Source organism: Panthera pardus, unplaced genomic scaffold (assembly GCF_024362965.1).
Source record: "Panthera pardus isolate Hobbes unplaced genomic scaffold, ASM2436296v1 HiC_scaffold_11, whole genome shotgun sequence".
Taxonomy (NCBI): Eukaryota; Metazoa; Chordata; class Mammalia; order Carnivora; family Felidae; genus Panthera; species Panthera pardus.
The window spans coordinates 94,633,460-94,650,065 of record NW_026526666.1 but is presented as its reverse complement, the minus strand read 5'-3'; the positions used below and the strand labels follow the sequence as shown (position 1 = coordinate 94,650,065).

General features: G+C 56.7%; 1 protein-coding gene across 3 annotated transcripts in view; it reads left to right on the top strand.

Moving 5' to 3' along the window:
• The first annotated feature begins 353 nt into the window (after window positions 1–353).
• Window positions 354–16,606, top strand: part of CROCC (ciliary rootlet coiled-coil, rootletin) — a 45,989-nt gene continuing 29,736 nt past the window's right edge. For 2 of the 3 annotated variants that reach the window (XM_053898913.1, XM_053898912.1), the window contains exons 1-13: window positions 354–1,011; window positions 1,590–1,731; window positions 2,952–3,106; window positions 7,605–7,790; window positions 7,887–7,970; window positions 8,059–8,120; window positions 8,220–8,385; window positions 9,001–9,107; window positions 13,147–13,383; window positions 14,070–14,166; window positions 14,839–14,922; window positions 15,359–15,592; window positions 16,338–16,537. In XM_053898913.1, coding sequence (XP_053754888.1) covers window positions 952–1,011; window positions 1,590–1,731; window positions 2,952–3,106; window positions 7,605–7,790; window positions 7,887–7,970; window positions 8,059–8,120; window positions 8,220–8,385; window positions 9,001–9,107; window positions 13,147–13,383; window positions 14,070–14,166; window positions 14,839–14,922; window positions 15,359–15,592; window positions 16,338–16,537 — 1,814 coding nt within the window. In that variant the 5' untranslated portion in view covers window positions 354–951. The remainder of the gene's footprint in view (window positions 1,012–1,589; window positions 1,732–2,951; window positions 3,107–7,604; window positions 7,791–7,886; window positions 7,971–8,058; window positions 8,121–8,219; window positions 8,386–9,000; window positions 9,108–13,146; window positions 13,384–14,069; window positions 14,167–14,838; window positions 14,923–15,358; window positions 15,593–16,337; window positions 16,538–16,606) is intronic. The other variant, XM_053898914.1, reaches the window with a different exon arrangement.

Below are 16,606 nucleotides of genomic sequence, written 5' to 3'. Positions count from 1 at the left end.
TGCCGCTCAGTCCGGAGTTTCGGGCCGAACTGCAGCAGGCAGCTTCCTTGCCACAGGGCAGGAACCGTGGGAGGCGGTGGGTGGACCCCTGGCCGTGGGGTACAGGGACTGTACATTTGGGATTTTCAAAGGAATGAAATCGATATTTATCAAATACTTAGTATGAGCCGGAGTCACACACTCTTTGTGCACACCCCAGTTTTTTGTTTAAATTCCCAGACAACTCCATGAGATCGAAGCCGATATTATCCGCGTCTTACAAGAGGACAGTGAGGCTCAGAGAGGCAAAGTTCCTTTCCCAGAGGCACACAGCCTGTGTGTGTGTGGGGGGGGGGGGGGCGGGGGGGAGGAGAGGGGAATGGAGGCAAAGGGGTGTGGGCGATTCCACAGCCTGCGATCTTTGCCCCGAACCCGATGTGGGAAAACGTCATCCCAGCACCCTTTGAATACATTCTTAGCAAGTCACGTGATCCCCATCTGGGTCAGCAAAGGAGGTCTCAAACGACTAGCCTTTCCCGCCTCCTGATGCTGACCCCGCCCCCTAGGCTTAGAGGGCTCTAGGACCCAGCAGCTGGGGAGGGTGGACTGTGTGTGTGTGTGTGTGTGTGTGTGTGTGTGTGTGTGTGTGTGTTGGGGGGACCCCCCCCATCTTCAGGTCCCTCCTCCTCCCTCTCTCCAGCCTTTCCCTTTCTCCCCCACCTCTTCCCCCTTTCCTCCCCTCCCCCTCTTCATCCCTCCCCTTTCTTCTCTTCCCTCCCCTCTTCTCCTTCCCCAGCCCCTCCCCCTCCCTCACCCCTCCCACCTCGGTGGTCACATGGGGGGCACCGCCGGATTTAAGCCTAATCTGCCCTGTGCTCAGCACAGCGGTCTGGCTGTGGGGTGGGAGAGCTGAGCTAGTCTCTGGGGCCCTGGAGAAGGGCCTGGAGGGGGGTGCCCACAGCTTCCCCCTCCATGAGCTTGGGGCTGGAGGAATCGGTGGAGGCCCAGCTGGCACTGGAGACGGTTATCCAGGTGGGTCCCGAGGACTGTGCCCACCCTGTCCGGGGCAGGGGAGCATGGGTCTAGCAGGAATGGATGAGTGGTAGGTACATCTTGGGGTCATGGGGTGGGAGGGGTGGGTGGTAGGGTGCACGGGGGCCCCAGCTTGCAACTCCCAGCCGGACTGGGGGTACAGAGGTGCTCAGAGCAAAACTGCTTTGGCCCCCTTATCCCAGGGCCCTGTGGGAAAAGGGGATCCCTGCTCCCAGATTTAAGGGTTGAGGTGACATCTGCTAGCACAGTGGGGTTGGAGCTGGACTGGAGCCCCCAGCCCTGTGCTGCCCCGATGGGTTTTGTGAGTGAGCCATGCGGTTTGGTTCGCTTCTCTGGCCCTCCATGGGGCCTCCTTCCCGGGGCAGGAGGCACTGAAGCGTGCCCTCCCGTGGGGCGTTTTTTCCATTGTAGCTCCCAGGCTTCCCTCCGCATGGGGGCTTCCTGAGGGTCTCACGGGCCCCCACATCTTGGGCAGCAGGACTTTGTTCCTCTCCCATCCAGGCCAGGGAGACCAGGGCCCCCGGTCCCCTTCACACTCTCTCTCTCCCCCCCCACAGACCCTGGAGAGCAGCGTCCTGAGGGCAGGCCGGGAGAAGGGCCTGAGCGAGCAGGACCCTGCCCAGGACTCTCAGCTCGCCTGCCTACCTGCCCGCATCAGGGAGATCATCACCCGCAACCTCTCCCAGCCTGAGAACCAAGGTGCCCCTCTTCATTCGCCCCCACAGACACTGCCTGCACCTCACCCCTTGCCACGTCCCCCTCTTCCACGGCCGTAATGACAGGAATGACCGCAGCTTCCATTTCTCAAATGCTCACTGTGAGGCGGGCACAACCCTGTGATGGAGGGACCCATTTTACAGATGGGGAAATGGAGGCTCAGAGGTATAGTTTGCCCAGAGTTGTTCTCCATGTGACGCTGCGAGACCGTGGGGATGAGCACCCCCACCTGCAGCCCACAGCAGAGACTTAGACCCAAACACCACTTTCTCTCCCAGGGAAGGTGTGAGCTTGGCTGAACCCCAGATTACAGGGGGAGGGCAGCTCAGTTTAGCTCAGGGCTCTGCAGAAGTCCCAGGGATGGTCCTGTCCATTCCCCAGCAGGGCAGAGAGGCTGATGGGCCCCTGTTCCTCCTGCTGGGTGCCGTCCACAACCTCCTGTGTGGTTTGAGAGTCTGGGGAGGGCACACTCAGTTACAGCTGGCGTGTGGGCAGCTCTCCTTGGTGGTGATTCTGGGGCTCCGCCACAGTCCTTGTCCAACCTCTTTGGGACGACCAGTGGTGTTGGGGCCCCTGGGAGCCCCAGGCAAGGAGAGACTTAGAGAACCCTCACCTCAGGCTGAAAGAGCCTGGAGACCTGTGGCGTGTGTCCAGTTCTCCTGGGATGGAAGGGGAGCCCACAGGGCGGGGGGACACTTCGACTTCTCCCTTTTTCCCCCTCTTCCTGTTCCTCCTCCTCCTCCCAACATGACCTATACTATCTGAAGCCCTGGCTTCAGAGGTTACATGAAGCCCTTCCCTTAAGTGAGGTCTTCCTGGTCTCCTGGTAGGTCTCCTGGTCTCCTGTTTACCAATTCCACCCAGGTTACAGATCAGCAAAACTGAGGCCCAGAGAAGAGTAATACTTGGAGAAAGAAGGAGCTAGAATTGCTGGACGGAGCCTCCCTCCAGCACGTTCTAGGCCCGCTGGGGCCACCCTTCAGCGGTGTTTGGATCCGCTCTGAGTCTAGCCCTAGGCCTGTCTCTTTGCCCACCTTCCTGTTCTTATCTCTGTTTGCGTGCTCTGGTGCTGACGTCCTCTCTCAGGGGCCCAGTCCCTCTTCCTGCCCAGTGATGTTTGTAGAGCACCTATTGTGGGAGGGTGTGGACCTGGGGGGGCGGGGGGGAAGGAAGCCAACCATGTGCCTGCTGTCCCTCTCCAGCCCCGCTGCCGGCCGCGGAGATGGCATCAGTGCTGTCGCTGCAGGAGGAAAACCAGCTGCTGCAGCAGGAGCTGTCCCGCGTGGAGGACCTGCTGGCCCAGAGCCGGGCGGAGCGTGACGAGCTGGCCATCAAGTACAACGCGGTCAGCGAGAGGGTGGGTGCTGCCTGGGGGCCGAGAGCTGGGCCACCATGCTCCCCTGATGCGAGGGCAGGGAGACAGCCAGGCCAGGCCTGTGCCCCGGGCCGAAGGTGGGCCTGGGGTCCGGCTGGGCCGGGTGTAGATTGTGGCCCTACCGACGCGAGTGGCCTCGAGAAAATCACTGTGCTCTCCCAGTTTGTTTTCTGTCTTGGGGAGGCTAGTATGATGTGGGCTTGAGAGTACCTGTCACCAGGGGTGACACCGGGGGTGGGAGCACAGAGAGTAAGGCCCCTAGAGACCCCTGCCACCCCTCGAGTGTCTGGACGTCTCTCTGTGCTCCCATGGGTGGGGCTCTTGGGGCCCACCCAGCGGCGGCTGAACACGGAGGCAGGCAGGTGGAGGGGGCCCAGGCAGCATTCTGCAGGCCTTCTGGGGCCACCACAGACTTGCTGCCACCCCCCGTGGGATTGAGGACCAGCAAAGGAAGGAAAGAGAATCCAGGCTTGCCTTCAAGTCCAGACAGGATTCGCATTCCCCAGGCTTGTGCTGCAGGCTTGTGGGGCTCCCGGGGCAGGGGGTCGCTGTGGGCCAGGGCCGGGAGCACTGTCTCCTTTGGGCCCCCAGTCTTGTGAGGTGACGCTAGGGAGTTGATGGCTGCAAGTTCGGGAGAGAGTTGCACGGGGGAAGGAGTGTCTATCTAGATGGGAGATGTGTGGGTTGTAATAACAGTCATAATCGTAGCTACTGTTTATGGAGTGCTTACTGTGTGCCAGGCACTTACTGGGTGCTTTACGTTTGATGCACCAAGCTTGGGACCATGATGCTGCTTGTGTAGCAGAGGAACTAACAGGCTCTAAGAGGGAGAGCACCGTGCTTGGGGTCCCACAGCCGGTGAAGGCTAGGTCTCTCTACCCCCAGCCCCAGATGTGCATTGCAGGTTTGTTTTCTGGGTGTAGGAAGAGACGACTGGGCTGGGAGTTCCAGGGGGCAGTTGGAAAGCTGGAAGGACCTCGGACATGATCCTCTGGATGTAACAAAGAGACTGGAGCCCAGAGACTGAGGCTGGCCCAGAACGCCCTGTGCGGGAGGCAGAGACAGGTTAGCCGAGGACCCCTGGGCTGGGCCTGTCCACGCGGGGGCATGCATACTCCTTTTGGGAAGAGGGATATGTGTTCGTGCCTGTGGTTGTGAGGTCCGCCAGTGTCCTGGTATTTGCTTGCCTGGACAGGCTCCCGACGTGTTGGGACATGCAGAGGAACAGGGTGGGGGGCCCATAGTGGCCCCAGCTCCTGGGACAGTGTAGAGCTACTTTTCCCAGAGTTTTCAGGAGGTGTGGTGGGTGAGCTGGCCCGAATCCCACATTGTTGGTGGTGACGGGGCCTTGAGCCAGCCCTCTTCCAGTTTAGCCCTCTCATCTTTTGGCCACTGGCACGATGCCAGGTCCCCGGGGGCTGTCTCTTAAATGCCAACTTCTGACTCATAGTGTGGCTAGCACGGTGCCCCAAGCGGGCAGGGGCAGAAAAGGAGAGGTGGGGCGGGGGGGAGGTGGCAGGCTTCTTTTCTGCTAACACATGTTGCTGAGGCTGGGCTGCAGCAGGTCAGAGGCTGGGGTGTGTGTGTGGCGGGGGCGGGGTGTATTCGTCTAGAAGATTCCCTCGTGGCTGGGGAGGCCCCTGAATAGCATGTAGAGGGGGCCTGGTGTTTCACTTTTGTCTGTCTGAGATGGTGTGAGCGAGGCCCCCACCTGCAGGCAGGGTTTGGGTGTGAATGACCTCAAAGCCTGTCCTGGGGGGTGGGCTCACAGAGAACGTGAGAGTCTGAAGATCACTTTATTACAGATGGGGAAATAGGCCCAGAGCAGGGGCATGATAGGCCCAAGGTCAGTGGTGGAGTTGGGTTGAGACCCCTGGTCCAGGGCTCTGTAGTCCTGTGGCACTCTGTCCCTGCTGCCCACTTGTTCCCAGGGGACCAGTGGTGGGGCCTGCCCTGGTGGCCATAAGTGTTACATGTGGGCTGCTTTGGAAGCCAGTCGGTGAGGTTGTTCACTCTTTTAAACCCCGCAGCATCCCTGGGAAAAACAAGTGGAGGCAAGGTCAAGGTCTGTGTCCTGTTGACGCATGGAGAGAAACTGAGGCAGAGGCTCCCAGTGGCCACTTCCCAGGTTCCAAGGAGGACCTCACGGTCCCTATGGAGGCCCCCCCATCTTCCTGTCCCTGTGGAGCAGGTGTTGGGCGAGGCAGCTGCGAATGGGAAGGAAGCCATGGCCACATCCCCTGGGCTCCGCAGGACAGACCCCCTGGGCTCCCCCAGTGTCCATGGCAACCTGGACAGAGTGAATGAACGGCGGGTAGTTGGGCAGGGGTTGCTAGGGGAGACAGTAAACTTCTTTCATCCTCAGCGTGGTGACCGCCTCTTTCCCTTTTGAATTACAAGTAAAACTGAAAGGCTGTTTTGTGAGGGGTAAAGTTTGTGGAAAGGGGTGAGGTGTGGCCGGGAGTGGCCCTGGTCTGGCTGTGAGCACTGGGGAAGCGGGCGGAGCACCCAGCGACGGCCTGAACCCCTCCACGTCACAGCAGCAAACAGCCCCCGTGTGCAAAACGCACAGAGCACAGGCCGCGATCGGACCCCACACAAGACACGTCACACGGAAACACGAGTCCCCCGCGGTGATACGCGCTCAGATTCGTCGGATTCGTCACCGGACACAGCATAAGTCACACCGACAGCCGGGCACCGCACAGTCCCCCCCGTTCACAGCACGTACCACCCAGACGCACAGCCACACGGACGAGACGCACCATCCTGCGGACAACACGACACGTGGTCTCACATCTCACGGACACACACAGCCAGACAAAGGCGTGCGTACCTGCACGTGGCCTAGAGTCGCTGATCCACGTGCCCCAGACACACGTGGAGCCCAGACACGTGCCCCAGACCCCCCCCCCACCCACGTACAGGCCTGCATGCAGACATAAAAACATACGAACACACGGGCACCCCCGTGCTTGCACCGCAACAGAGACCTGTGACCCCAGAGGCCTCCTCGCGGAGGTCCCCCTGAAGGCCTGGACACAGAGATACACGGGGTCCCTTATGGAGACAAATGCCAAAACGCACCCAGCCGCCGCCAGATACACATAGTATCTCACTGCGCTGAGATGTAAACAGTCTGCCTGTCACCTGCCTTAGGTAGGCTCCAGGCAGACCCTGGTCACGGGCCTGCAGCCTGCCTTCCAGGCAGAAGCCCCCAAGAAGTCCCCACCGGCTCCTCTTTATGGGGGGCACCCCAGTGGCCACTGTCGCCCTGCCCCAGCACAGTGGTCCGTGGCTGAGCGGCCCCTGGGCGTCCTGGGTGTGAACATAGGCCCGGAGGGCTAGCCTGGTCTGGGCCTGTTATTTAGCCAGGGCAAATAACCCTGGAAGCTTTGGAACCCACGCGAATGCTGGGCCTGGGCTAGCAGCGCAGGCAGTGGGGAGGTGGATGGTGAGTGTGGGCCTGGGCCGGAGTCAGCTGGGCTGGGCTGTCTTCCCCTTGATTCTCCCTGACGAGTGTCCCTCTTCTCTCAGTCCTGCTCACCCCCAACTGCCCATTCCCTCCTCCCTTCCCCCAAAGCTTGAGGAGGCTGCTGGGCCTCCCAGGGCCAGCAGGTGCCTAAGGGGTTAGGAGGCTCAGCCAGAGTGGGGCACCGCCTGTGCTCACGGGCTCTGACAAAGAAGGGGCTGCCAGCTGCCTGGGGGTGGAGCAGGGTGCTGACGGCAGCTTCCCGCAAGGTGGGAGGTGGGGGTAACTTGGGGCCGAGACGAGACGGTATTAATAAGCGTGCAAGAAGCGTGCCTTATGTTAGAGAGTTTGTGCCTCTTACAGAGAGAGCACTGTGTGCGTGTCGGGGTGGGGGTAGGGGTGGGGTGGGGACTTCACCTCTGTCACCCTGGGGATGTTTGAGACCGCCCCTGTCCTTATGTGTGTGCATGTCTCTAAGCTCAGATACGCACGTGTATATTTTTGCTTCTGCTTGAATGCATTCACATTTGCTCATGCGATTAATTCATGATCTCCACAAACATGCCACTGCCACTCCTCTGGGTCTAAGATACAGCGGGGAACAGAAATCCAGGTTTTCCTGAGCACGCTTTGGGTGGTGGTGGGGAGACATAGGCATGGAGCTAATAATCAACCGCCGCGGGTTAGGTGTTTGGCGGAGAGGCTCACTGTGCACGGTGCATGGAGGCTGTAATGTTTATCTCCGGGTGCAACTTTGTGTTTTGCATGCAAATGTTCCTGGGCCCACCTGCATGTGTCCATCCACGCCTTGCCTGTGTGTCGATGCATGTTCAGCCTGTGTCCACGCACAGCGGCGTTACCCTGTGCACGCGCGCCATCACATCCCGGGCTTGCCCATCTATGCCTGCAAGGCATTGTGGGTCTGGGCCCAGCCTGGCACCCTCTGCAGAGCTCTGGGCCTGCTTTCCCGAGAGGCCTGCGCCTCTCACCCAGGCACCTTCCCTGCAGCTGGAGCAGGCTGTGCGGCTGGAGTCTGGGGAGCCAGAAACGCAGGAGCCCACGGGGCTGGTCCGGCAGAGCGTGGAGCTGCGGAGGCAGCTGCAGGAGGAGCAGGCCTCCTACCGGCGCAAGCTGCAGGCCTACCAGGAAGGCCAGCAGCGGCAGGCCCAGCTTGTGCAGCGGCTGCAGGCCAAGGTCAGGGCTACCCACTCCTGCTCCTGTCCCCCGTGTGCTCGCTTTGCCCTGTCCCCAGCCCCTGGGGCTAACCTTCCACTCCCCACCCACCCGCAGACCCTGCAGTACAAGAAGAAGTGCTCGGAGCTGGAGCAACAGCTTCTAGAGAGATCTACAGAGCTGGAGCGGCAGCGGCTGAGGGTGGGTGCTGGCGTCGGGGGGGGGGCGGGGCGCGAGGCGGTCCCTTCCCTCTACTTGCCCAGGCTGATGCCCCACTTCTCCCCCCCAGGACACAGAGCACAGCCATGACCTCGAGAGCGCCCTCATCCGCCTAGAGGAGGAGCAGCAGAGGTGGGGCGTGGTAGGGAGGGAGGCTAGCTGGTGGGGCTGGCCTCTCCTGCCATATGCCCACCGGTCCCTTTCATGCCCCCCCCCCCACCCCCCACCCAGGAGTTCCAGCCTGGCCCAGGTGAACTCCATGCTCCGAGAGCAGCTGGACCAGGCGAACTCGGCCAACCAGGCTCTGAGTGAGGACATCCGCAAGGTGACTTCTGACTGGACACGCAGCCGTAAGGAGCTGGAGCAGCGGGAGGCGGCGTGGAGGCGTGAGGAGGAGGTGGGCACGGGGCTCCTGGGAGGCCACTGGGGCCTCGGGGTCCCAGGCTGGCCGGCGGGGAAGGGCCACCGTAGAGTCGTGAGGACTAAGGAGCCGAGGGGAGAGGGAGAGAGAGAGGGACGGCCTGCTGGCCCATGAGCCTTTTAGGAGAGGTAAACAGTTTGTCATCGTAATAGCTGGCCTTGCTTAGCCTACACGACATGCCTGGCATGCATTTTCTCTTCTGTTCCCCCTAATAACTGTGTGTGGTAGGTGCTGTCATCCTCATTTTAAAGAGAAGTTAAGTCATCCGCCCACGGTCATGCAGCTGGCAGCGGGGATGCAAACCTAGGTCTAGCTCCAGCACTTTCTGCCTTTTGCGCTGCCTCGTGCAGCCGCAGCCCGTGGAGGCGTTGCAACCCGTTCCCTGTGCGAGAGGGAGGCTTGAGAGCCTGCGCGGTGCGCGCAGGCCGGGCGCGGGCCCAGGGGAAGACCCGCTTCCCGGACCGACGACCGGGTCTCCCGCGATGGCTGGAGTTGGGGGAGGAGGCGGAGCTGGGAAGGGGGCGGGGCCGGGGCCGGGGCGGGGCCGGGAGGAGGCGGGGCCGGCCCTCACTCAGCCCGCCTTCCCTCCAGTCCTTCAACACCTACATCAGCAACGAGCACAGCCGCCTGCTCCTCCTCTGGAGGCAGGTTGTGGGGCTCCGTCGGCTGGCCAGCGAGGTGAAGATGTCCACCGAGAGGTGAGGCCCGGCTGGCGGAGGGGCGGCCTGGGGAGACGCTGCAGCCGCTGGAGACAGCCCCGCTTTTTAAATTGAATTCAACTCCGCAGTTGAACTTTAGTCCAACCGAACACACCTACTGTGTGCCAGGCCCTGTAGAGATGCAGAGACAACTAGTAATAGTTAATTCCTACCACCGTCATGGCAGTCAGCAGGTACTAGGTGTTTGCTCTGAGCTAGGCTCTTTGGCCGTTTCGTGTCTTCTGATATGGACAGGGCCCCAGGAGGTAGGAGCTGTGATACTCCCCGCTTCACAGATGAGGGCACTGAGGCTCAGAGAGGTAGAGTGACCTCCCCAAGGTCACACAGCAGTAAGTAAGTGGCCTAGTCAGGATTTACAGCTCCTGCTTTTAATCTGCTAGAATGTGCAGCTTCTGCCACAAGACCTCTCCAGCTCTAGTGATGAAAAGATATGGACCCCCCAAATTCTAGACCGAGGAAGTGAGTGGTGAGTGAACAGAGCAGAGAGACTATCCCAGATGCTCAGAAGGTTGGGAGGGTTGGGGAGGTCAGAGAAACACTTCATAGACGAGGTGGAACTGGCACCGACCTCAAGGGCTGGGTAGGATTTTAACCACCAGAGACAGGGGCACTCCAAGCAGAAGAAAGAGCGTGAGCAAAGGCTCGGAGGTAGGAGGAAATGGCAGCCAGTGGGTCTGGAACAAAAGGCAGGGGAAGGGAGGTCAGGTTGGGAGAGCCTCAAAGGCTCATGTCAGCAGGGGAGCTCGGTCCTGCTTGATCTTTGAGCAAGTGAGGTGGCAGGGAGAGCTGAGACAGGCAGAGTAGTTCCTTTCTTTTTTCGCGTTACAATTTTATTTAATTATTTATTTGATGATCTTTTGTTAAAGCTTCTTTTTTTCAAATTTGTTTTTTGATTTAAAAAATGTTTTTAATGTTTATTTATTTTTGAGAGAGAGACAGACAGAGCATGAGCAGGGGAGGGGCAGAGAGAGAGGGAGATACAGAATCTGAAGCAGGCTCCAGGCTCTGAGTTGTCAACACAGAGCCCGACGTGGGGCTCGAACCCACAAACTGCAAGATCGTGATCTGAGCCAAAGTCGGACGCTTAACCAGCTGAGCCACCCAGGCACCCCAGATGATTTTTTTTTAAGTCATCAGGTATTCAGTGTCCAAATTTCTAATTGGCTCATCAGTGTCACAGATGGTTTTGCTTCACTTTTTGTGTTTATAATTTGTTGGAATCAGGACCCATCATAGATGCTCACCAAATGTGATTGGCTGAGTTGCCTCTTAAGTCTTTTCATTTATTTGTTTAGGAAACTGGGACAGTTGTCCTGAGTGATTCCCATAGTCTAGATTCTGAGGTGGTGTTTAACACCTTTGTCCCTTGTATTTCTTGTAAATTGGATGTTGGATCTAAGCCTTGATCAGATTCAGGTTCAGGTTTTTGTTTTTTGGTTTTTTTTAAACAAGACTTCTTCCTAAGTGCTGTGTGCTCTTCTATTAGGAAACCCCAATGCCTGGGTGCCTCTCTTTGTGTACATTGGAGGCCCTTGATGCTCAGTGCCAAGACTCAGACACTCATCAGGGGTCACCAAATCATGAATGTCCCATTCTGTCACTTCTTCGTGTATTAACTGGAATTCTTCTATGAGGCACTTCCTCTCCTTAGTATTAGGCACCTAGTGGTATAGTTGATTCAGGAAAGGAAAGGATTTAGCCTGATATACTAAAAATATATATATATGTGTGTGTATATAATATATATATATATATTATATATATGTTATATATATTATACATATATAATATATATAACATATATATAATATATATAACATATATATGTATAATGTAATATATATATATTTTAAGCTCTTTGCCCAACGTGGGATTTGAACTCAGGACACCAAGATCAAGGGCTGCATGTTCTACAGACTAGGCCAGCCAGTTGCCCCAAATATGTATTATTTTTATTTAGCATTTAAAAATTTAATTATTTTACTTTTGAATAACTTACATATTCACAAAATTCAAATTTCAAAAGGGTGTACAGTGAAAAGTCTCCCTCGCCTTTCTGGCCCAGATGCTTCCCTCCCAGTTTCCTACATGACCTGCCAGCCTTATTTTATACAAGAAATATAGCAGATCTCTCTCACTCTCTCTCTTTTCTGCCCCCCTCCTTGTTCTATACTTTTGGTAGAATTTTGTCTTTGAGTTCTTGAAGATACTTTCTTCACCTAATAGTTATAACTTCAAGGTCGCTCCCTCTTAAGCTCTGAATAGCTGATGCATTTTTCTTGGTTACGGAGTATTCCATTGAATGGATATGCCAGATTTATTTAATAGTAGCCCTCTTTCTTTTTTTTATGGCTAAGATTTTTAGTGTACTTATTTTCAATTGTTTTCTATCTACATTGCTTACCTAGAAGTGATCAATTTTGTTGTGGACCTCTTTAATTAATTAATTAATTTTAATTTGCAGCCACGTTAGTTAGCATATAGTACAAAAATGATTTCAGGAGTAGATTCCAGTGATTCATCCCCTATGTATAATACTCGGTGCTCATCCCAACAAGTGTCATCCTTGTCCGTTTAGCCCATTCCCCAACCCACAACCCCTTCAGCAACCCTCAATTTGTTCCCTGTATTTAAGAATCTCATGTTTTGTCCCCCTCCTTTTATATTATTATTATATATATTATATAATTATTATATACTTATATTACATTATTATATTATTATATATTATATAATTATTATATAATTATTATATATTATGTCCTCCCTTTTATATTATTCTTCTCTTCCCTTATATTCATCTGCTTTATACCTTAAAGTCCTCCTATGAGTGAAGTCATATGATATTTGTCTTTCTCTGACTAATTTCACTTAGCATAATGCCCTCCAGTCCCATCCACGTAGTTGCAAATGGCAAGATTTCCTTCTTTTTGATTGCCGAGTAATACTCCATTGTATGTAGTATATCCCACATCGTCTTTATCCATTCATCCATCAACGGACATTTGGGCTCCTTCCATACTTTGGCCATTGTTGATAGTGCTGCTATAAACATGGGGGTGCATGTGTCCCTTCGAAACAGCACACCTGTATCCCATGGATAAATGCCTAGTAGTGCCATTGCTGGGTCGTAGGGTAGTTCTATTTTTAAGTTATGTTTTTACTTTACACAAATCAATGTATATTTTTTAAAATTTATTTTTGAGAGAGAGAAAGACAGCATGAGCAGGGGAGGGGCAGAAAGAGAGGGAGACAGAATCCAAAGGAGGCTCCAGGCTCTGAGCTGTCAGCACAGAGCCCGACACAGGGCTCGAACCCATGAGCTGCGAGATCATGACCTGAGGCAAAGTCAGATGCTTAACTGACTGAGCCACGCAGGTGCCCCACAATATTTTTTTAAGTTATTTATTTTGGGAGGGAGAGATCACAAGTCAGGGAGGGACAGAGAGAGAGAGAGGGAGTGAGTGAGAATCCCAAGCACGGTCAGTGCAGAGCCCGATGCGGGGCTCGAACCCACAAATCACGAGATCATGACCTGACCTGGTCAGATGCTTAACCGACTGAGCCACCCAATAGCGGCCCTCTTTTGATGCACATATAGATTGTCACCGGTATTTCTGACATGAGCAGTACTGCAGTGGATCACTTTATACACAGGTCACTTCCCTTGCATTGGGCCATATCTGTAGGATAAATTCTTAGGAGTGTAGTTGGTGAGTCAAAGAACCTGCCCATTTATACTTTTCAGAGTGCTTCCTAATTGCCCTGCGCTGTGGTTACACCCACTTACCCTCCTGCCAGCAGTGTAGGCACAGCCTGTTTCTCCATAGCCTCACCTACACTGTGTGTTATGGGACTTTTTTTTTTTTTTTTCCCCCATCCAATAGTGGCATCCCACTGTTAACATCCTGGGATAGCTTTAGTTTATACTATAGTTAAATTAAACTATTAAACTATCCTGGGATGGTTTCAATTTATACCCCGCCATCCCATCCCCCTTCTGTGCTCTCTCCACCAGGGACCTGCTGCAGCTGGGAGGGGAGTTGGCCCGGACCTCAAGGGCCATCCAGGAGGCGGACCTGGGGCTGAGCGCAGGCCTGCGGCTGGCCGAGAGCCGGGCAGAGGCGGCCCTGGAGAAGCAGACACTGCTACAGGCCCAGCTGGACGAGCAGCTGCGGGACAAGGTGCTCCAGGAGAAGGACCTCACCCAGCTGCAGGTGCAGAGCAACCTGGACAAGGCCAACCTCAGTGCCAGGTGCGTGAGGCAGGCCTCCCTGCAGAGTGAGCGTCTGGGGGCGCAGGGAAGAGCGAGTGTTTGTTCACCGGGGCTGGGCCTTTCCCCGGGGTGAGCTCGGCCAGTCTTCCCAGGCACCTCATTTGGCAGAGGGGGAGACTGAGGTTCAGGGGGCTCTTGTCCAGGGCACATTATGAGCAGTTTAACCACTGAGGCTAGAACTTACGCTCCCAGCTCTTGCGATCTAGATGAGCCCCAGAGATAAAGTGAGTGGCAACTTCATTCTCCATTTGTTTGTTTATTTATTTATTATTTATTTATATTTTTGAGAGAGAGGGAGAGAGAGAAGCGGGGCTCATATTCACCCGAAGCAGGGTTCATGCTTACCTGAAGCTGGGCTCGAGCTTACCCAAAGCAGGGCACGAGCTCACCTGATGTGGGACTCGAACTCATGAACTGTGGGATCATGACCTGAGCCAAAGTCAGACACTTAAAGACTGAGCCACCCAGGTGCCCTCATTCTCCTTTCATAGATGAGCAATCTGAAGTCCAGAGAGAAGTGACTTGCTCAAGATCACACAGTTAGGGTGGTGGAACCGAGGGTCCCCCCTGAAGGTTTGGGAAAGCATGAAGGACACATTGCTGGTGGGTGTGAGGAGAGGCTGGGGTGGGTCTCACATTCACCTCTGTCACTGCTCTTCTTCCAGAGTGACAGAGCTGGCCCTGACAGTGGAGCGCCTTCAGAACCAGAATCTGGAGAAGGATCGGGTCAACAAGGCCCTTACTGAGAAGCTTGAGGCCTTGGTGAGATGCACCTGACCCTGAGATGTGGCAGGGTGGGATCGGGAGGCCGACCAGACCCACAGATGAGGGCCATGTTTGCTAGGGCCATCCCTAGCATTCCATTCCGATTTGGTTTCACCCTCCCCCCCCCCCCCCATTAATTGAGCACCTAGTGTGTGCCAGGCTTAGTGGTAAGTACATTCACCTCCTTTATCCCATTTCATTCTTTCAGCAGCTCTGTGGCATGATCCCCATTACACAGATGAGGAAACTGAGGCCCAAGGAGAGATACTGTCTAGAGTCTCAGAGCCAATAAGCTGGGGCTTGAAAAGATGCTTGTGCCCTGCTAGCACAGGGCTCCTTCTCTAGGAACTGAGCTGCCTCCCCACCAGAGGGACACCCTTCAAGGGTACTGCCTGGGTTGGTCATCCTTCTGTGTGGGGCCTGGCCTGGGTCCTATGTCCGGCTCTCCTCCAATAGGCTGTGTGACCTATATAGTGACACTGCACTTCTCCGGGCCTGGTCTGTGCATTGAGGGCACGGGGGATGCCATGGGGTCTACCAAGCGTCTGGCCTCTGAGCAGGGCCTTAGAGGCTACCTGATGGGTGGGGAGCCAGGGAGGGAGAATAAGGTGGAGATTCAGACTAGGGCAGAGACCCTGACCATCCCTTGTCTCCCCCACACCACTCCAGGAATCCCTGCGGCTCCAGGAGCAGGCGGCCCTGGAGACAGAGGACGGAGAGGGGCTGCAGCAGACCCTGAGAGACCTGGCACAGGTGGGAGGTGGGAAGGAGCCCTGGGCAGGGAGGGCCCGGGCAGTCTGGGGCCACCACGTCCTCTGGTGGCCTTGCGCTGAATCGCAAGCGGCTGGGGGCCCTGGGGACCCATGCTGCTGTTGGACACCCCTGCCAGTCGAGCCTGGCCTCTACCCCGAGGGGAGCCCCAGTCCGAGATGGGGAGGCGCTGCGAATTCCAGGCCCATCTGGGAGAATCGCCCAATGTCTCGGCAATACACGGGAGAATAGCCGGCGGGCCGAGGCCTGTGAGCCAGGGCGGGTGGAATCGGGAGGACCTGTAGGAAGGGAGCTTAGAATGTGCGGCGGAGCGCGGAAGCCGGACACGGGGCGCCCGCCACCCCACTGCGTCGCCTGGGCTTCTTGGTCCAACTAACCCGCGGCCCCCCTCCTCACTGGCCTGGCCCCCCCACCTCAGGCCGTCCTGTCGGACATGGAGAGCGGTGTCCAGCTAAGTGGCTCTGAGCGCACGGGGGACGCGTCGGACGGCAGCCTGCGGGGGCTCTCGGGCCCCCGGACCCCCTCCCCGCCGCGACGCTCCTCGCCCGGCCGCGGCCGATCCCCGCGCCGAGGCCCATCCCCGGCCTGCTCCGACTCCTCCACGCTCGCCCTGATCCACTCGGCCCTGCACAAGCGCCAGCTGCAGGTCCAGGTAGGCGGGGCACCAGCCCCCTGGGGCGGAGCCAGAGTCCCGGGGGCAGGACTTGGGGCATCTGGGGCGGAGCCAGTGTTGTGGGGGTGGAGCTAAGGAGGGGGCGGGGGGGGGAGGGAGGAGCCTGGGCTGGGCCTGAGCATTTTGGGTGGAGCCAAAACCCGGAGTTAGAGCTACTGAGTCAGGTCCCATGGAGGTGGGTGAGAACTCTGGGGCAGATCTGAGTCCAGAGTGGGAGGTGCTTGGGCAACTGGGGGCGGAGCCTGGGGCAGAGCTAGAGTCCTGGTACCGAAATTAGAGAAGAGGTTCCGGGACAGGCAGAGCCAGGACCCTGGGAAAAGGCCTGGGGGGGAGGAACCAGTCTAGGATGAGAGGAACCGGGGGAGCTAGGGGCAAGGAGGAGTCTGGGGGAGAGTCAGAACCAGAATGCAAAGGGGAGGAGCCTGGGAGCCCTGGGATAGTCAGAATCGGGAAGAGGTCGGAATGTGCTTGGTGGTTTGCCTGGAGCTTACTTAGGTCAGTGTGTCTGAGGAAATGGCGGTCAGAGCCCCGGCAGAGCACTCGGAAGGGGGGTGGGGGCACAGTGAACGGGAGCGGAAACCTAGTCTGGAGGGCTTAGCCCCACTCTCCTGCCTGAGGCTTAGGCCACAGAGTAGGCTGGGTGTGTTCTTGGAATGAGCAGAGAGTAGGGGGCGCTCCGGAGCTTCCTAGGGCTCCCCCAGACTCAATGGTTCCCATGCCACAGGACATGCGTGGGCGCTATGAGGCCAGCCAGGACCTCCTGGGCACCCTGCGGAAGCAGCTTAGTGACAGCGAGGGTGAGCGCCGCAGCCTAGAGGAACAGCTGCGGCGTCTTCGGGACAAGACCAACGGGGCCACCCAGGCTCATGAGGATGCGCAGCGTGAGGCCCAGCGTCTGCGGGGCACCATTGACCTTCTGAACAGGTGCCTGAGAGGTCAGAGGTGGGGGCCTGGATCTAATGCCAGCCCGAGCCTGTAAGCATGTGGATTGCA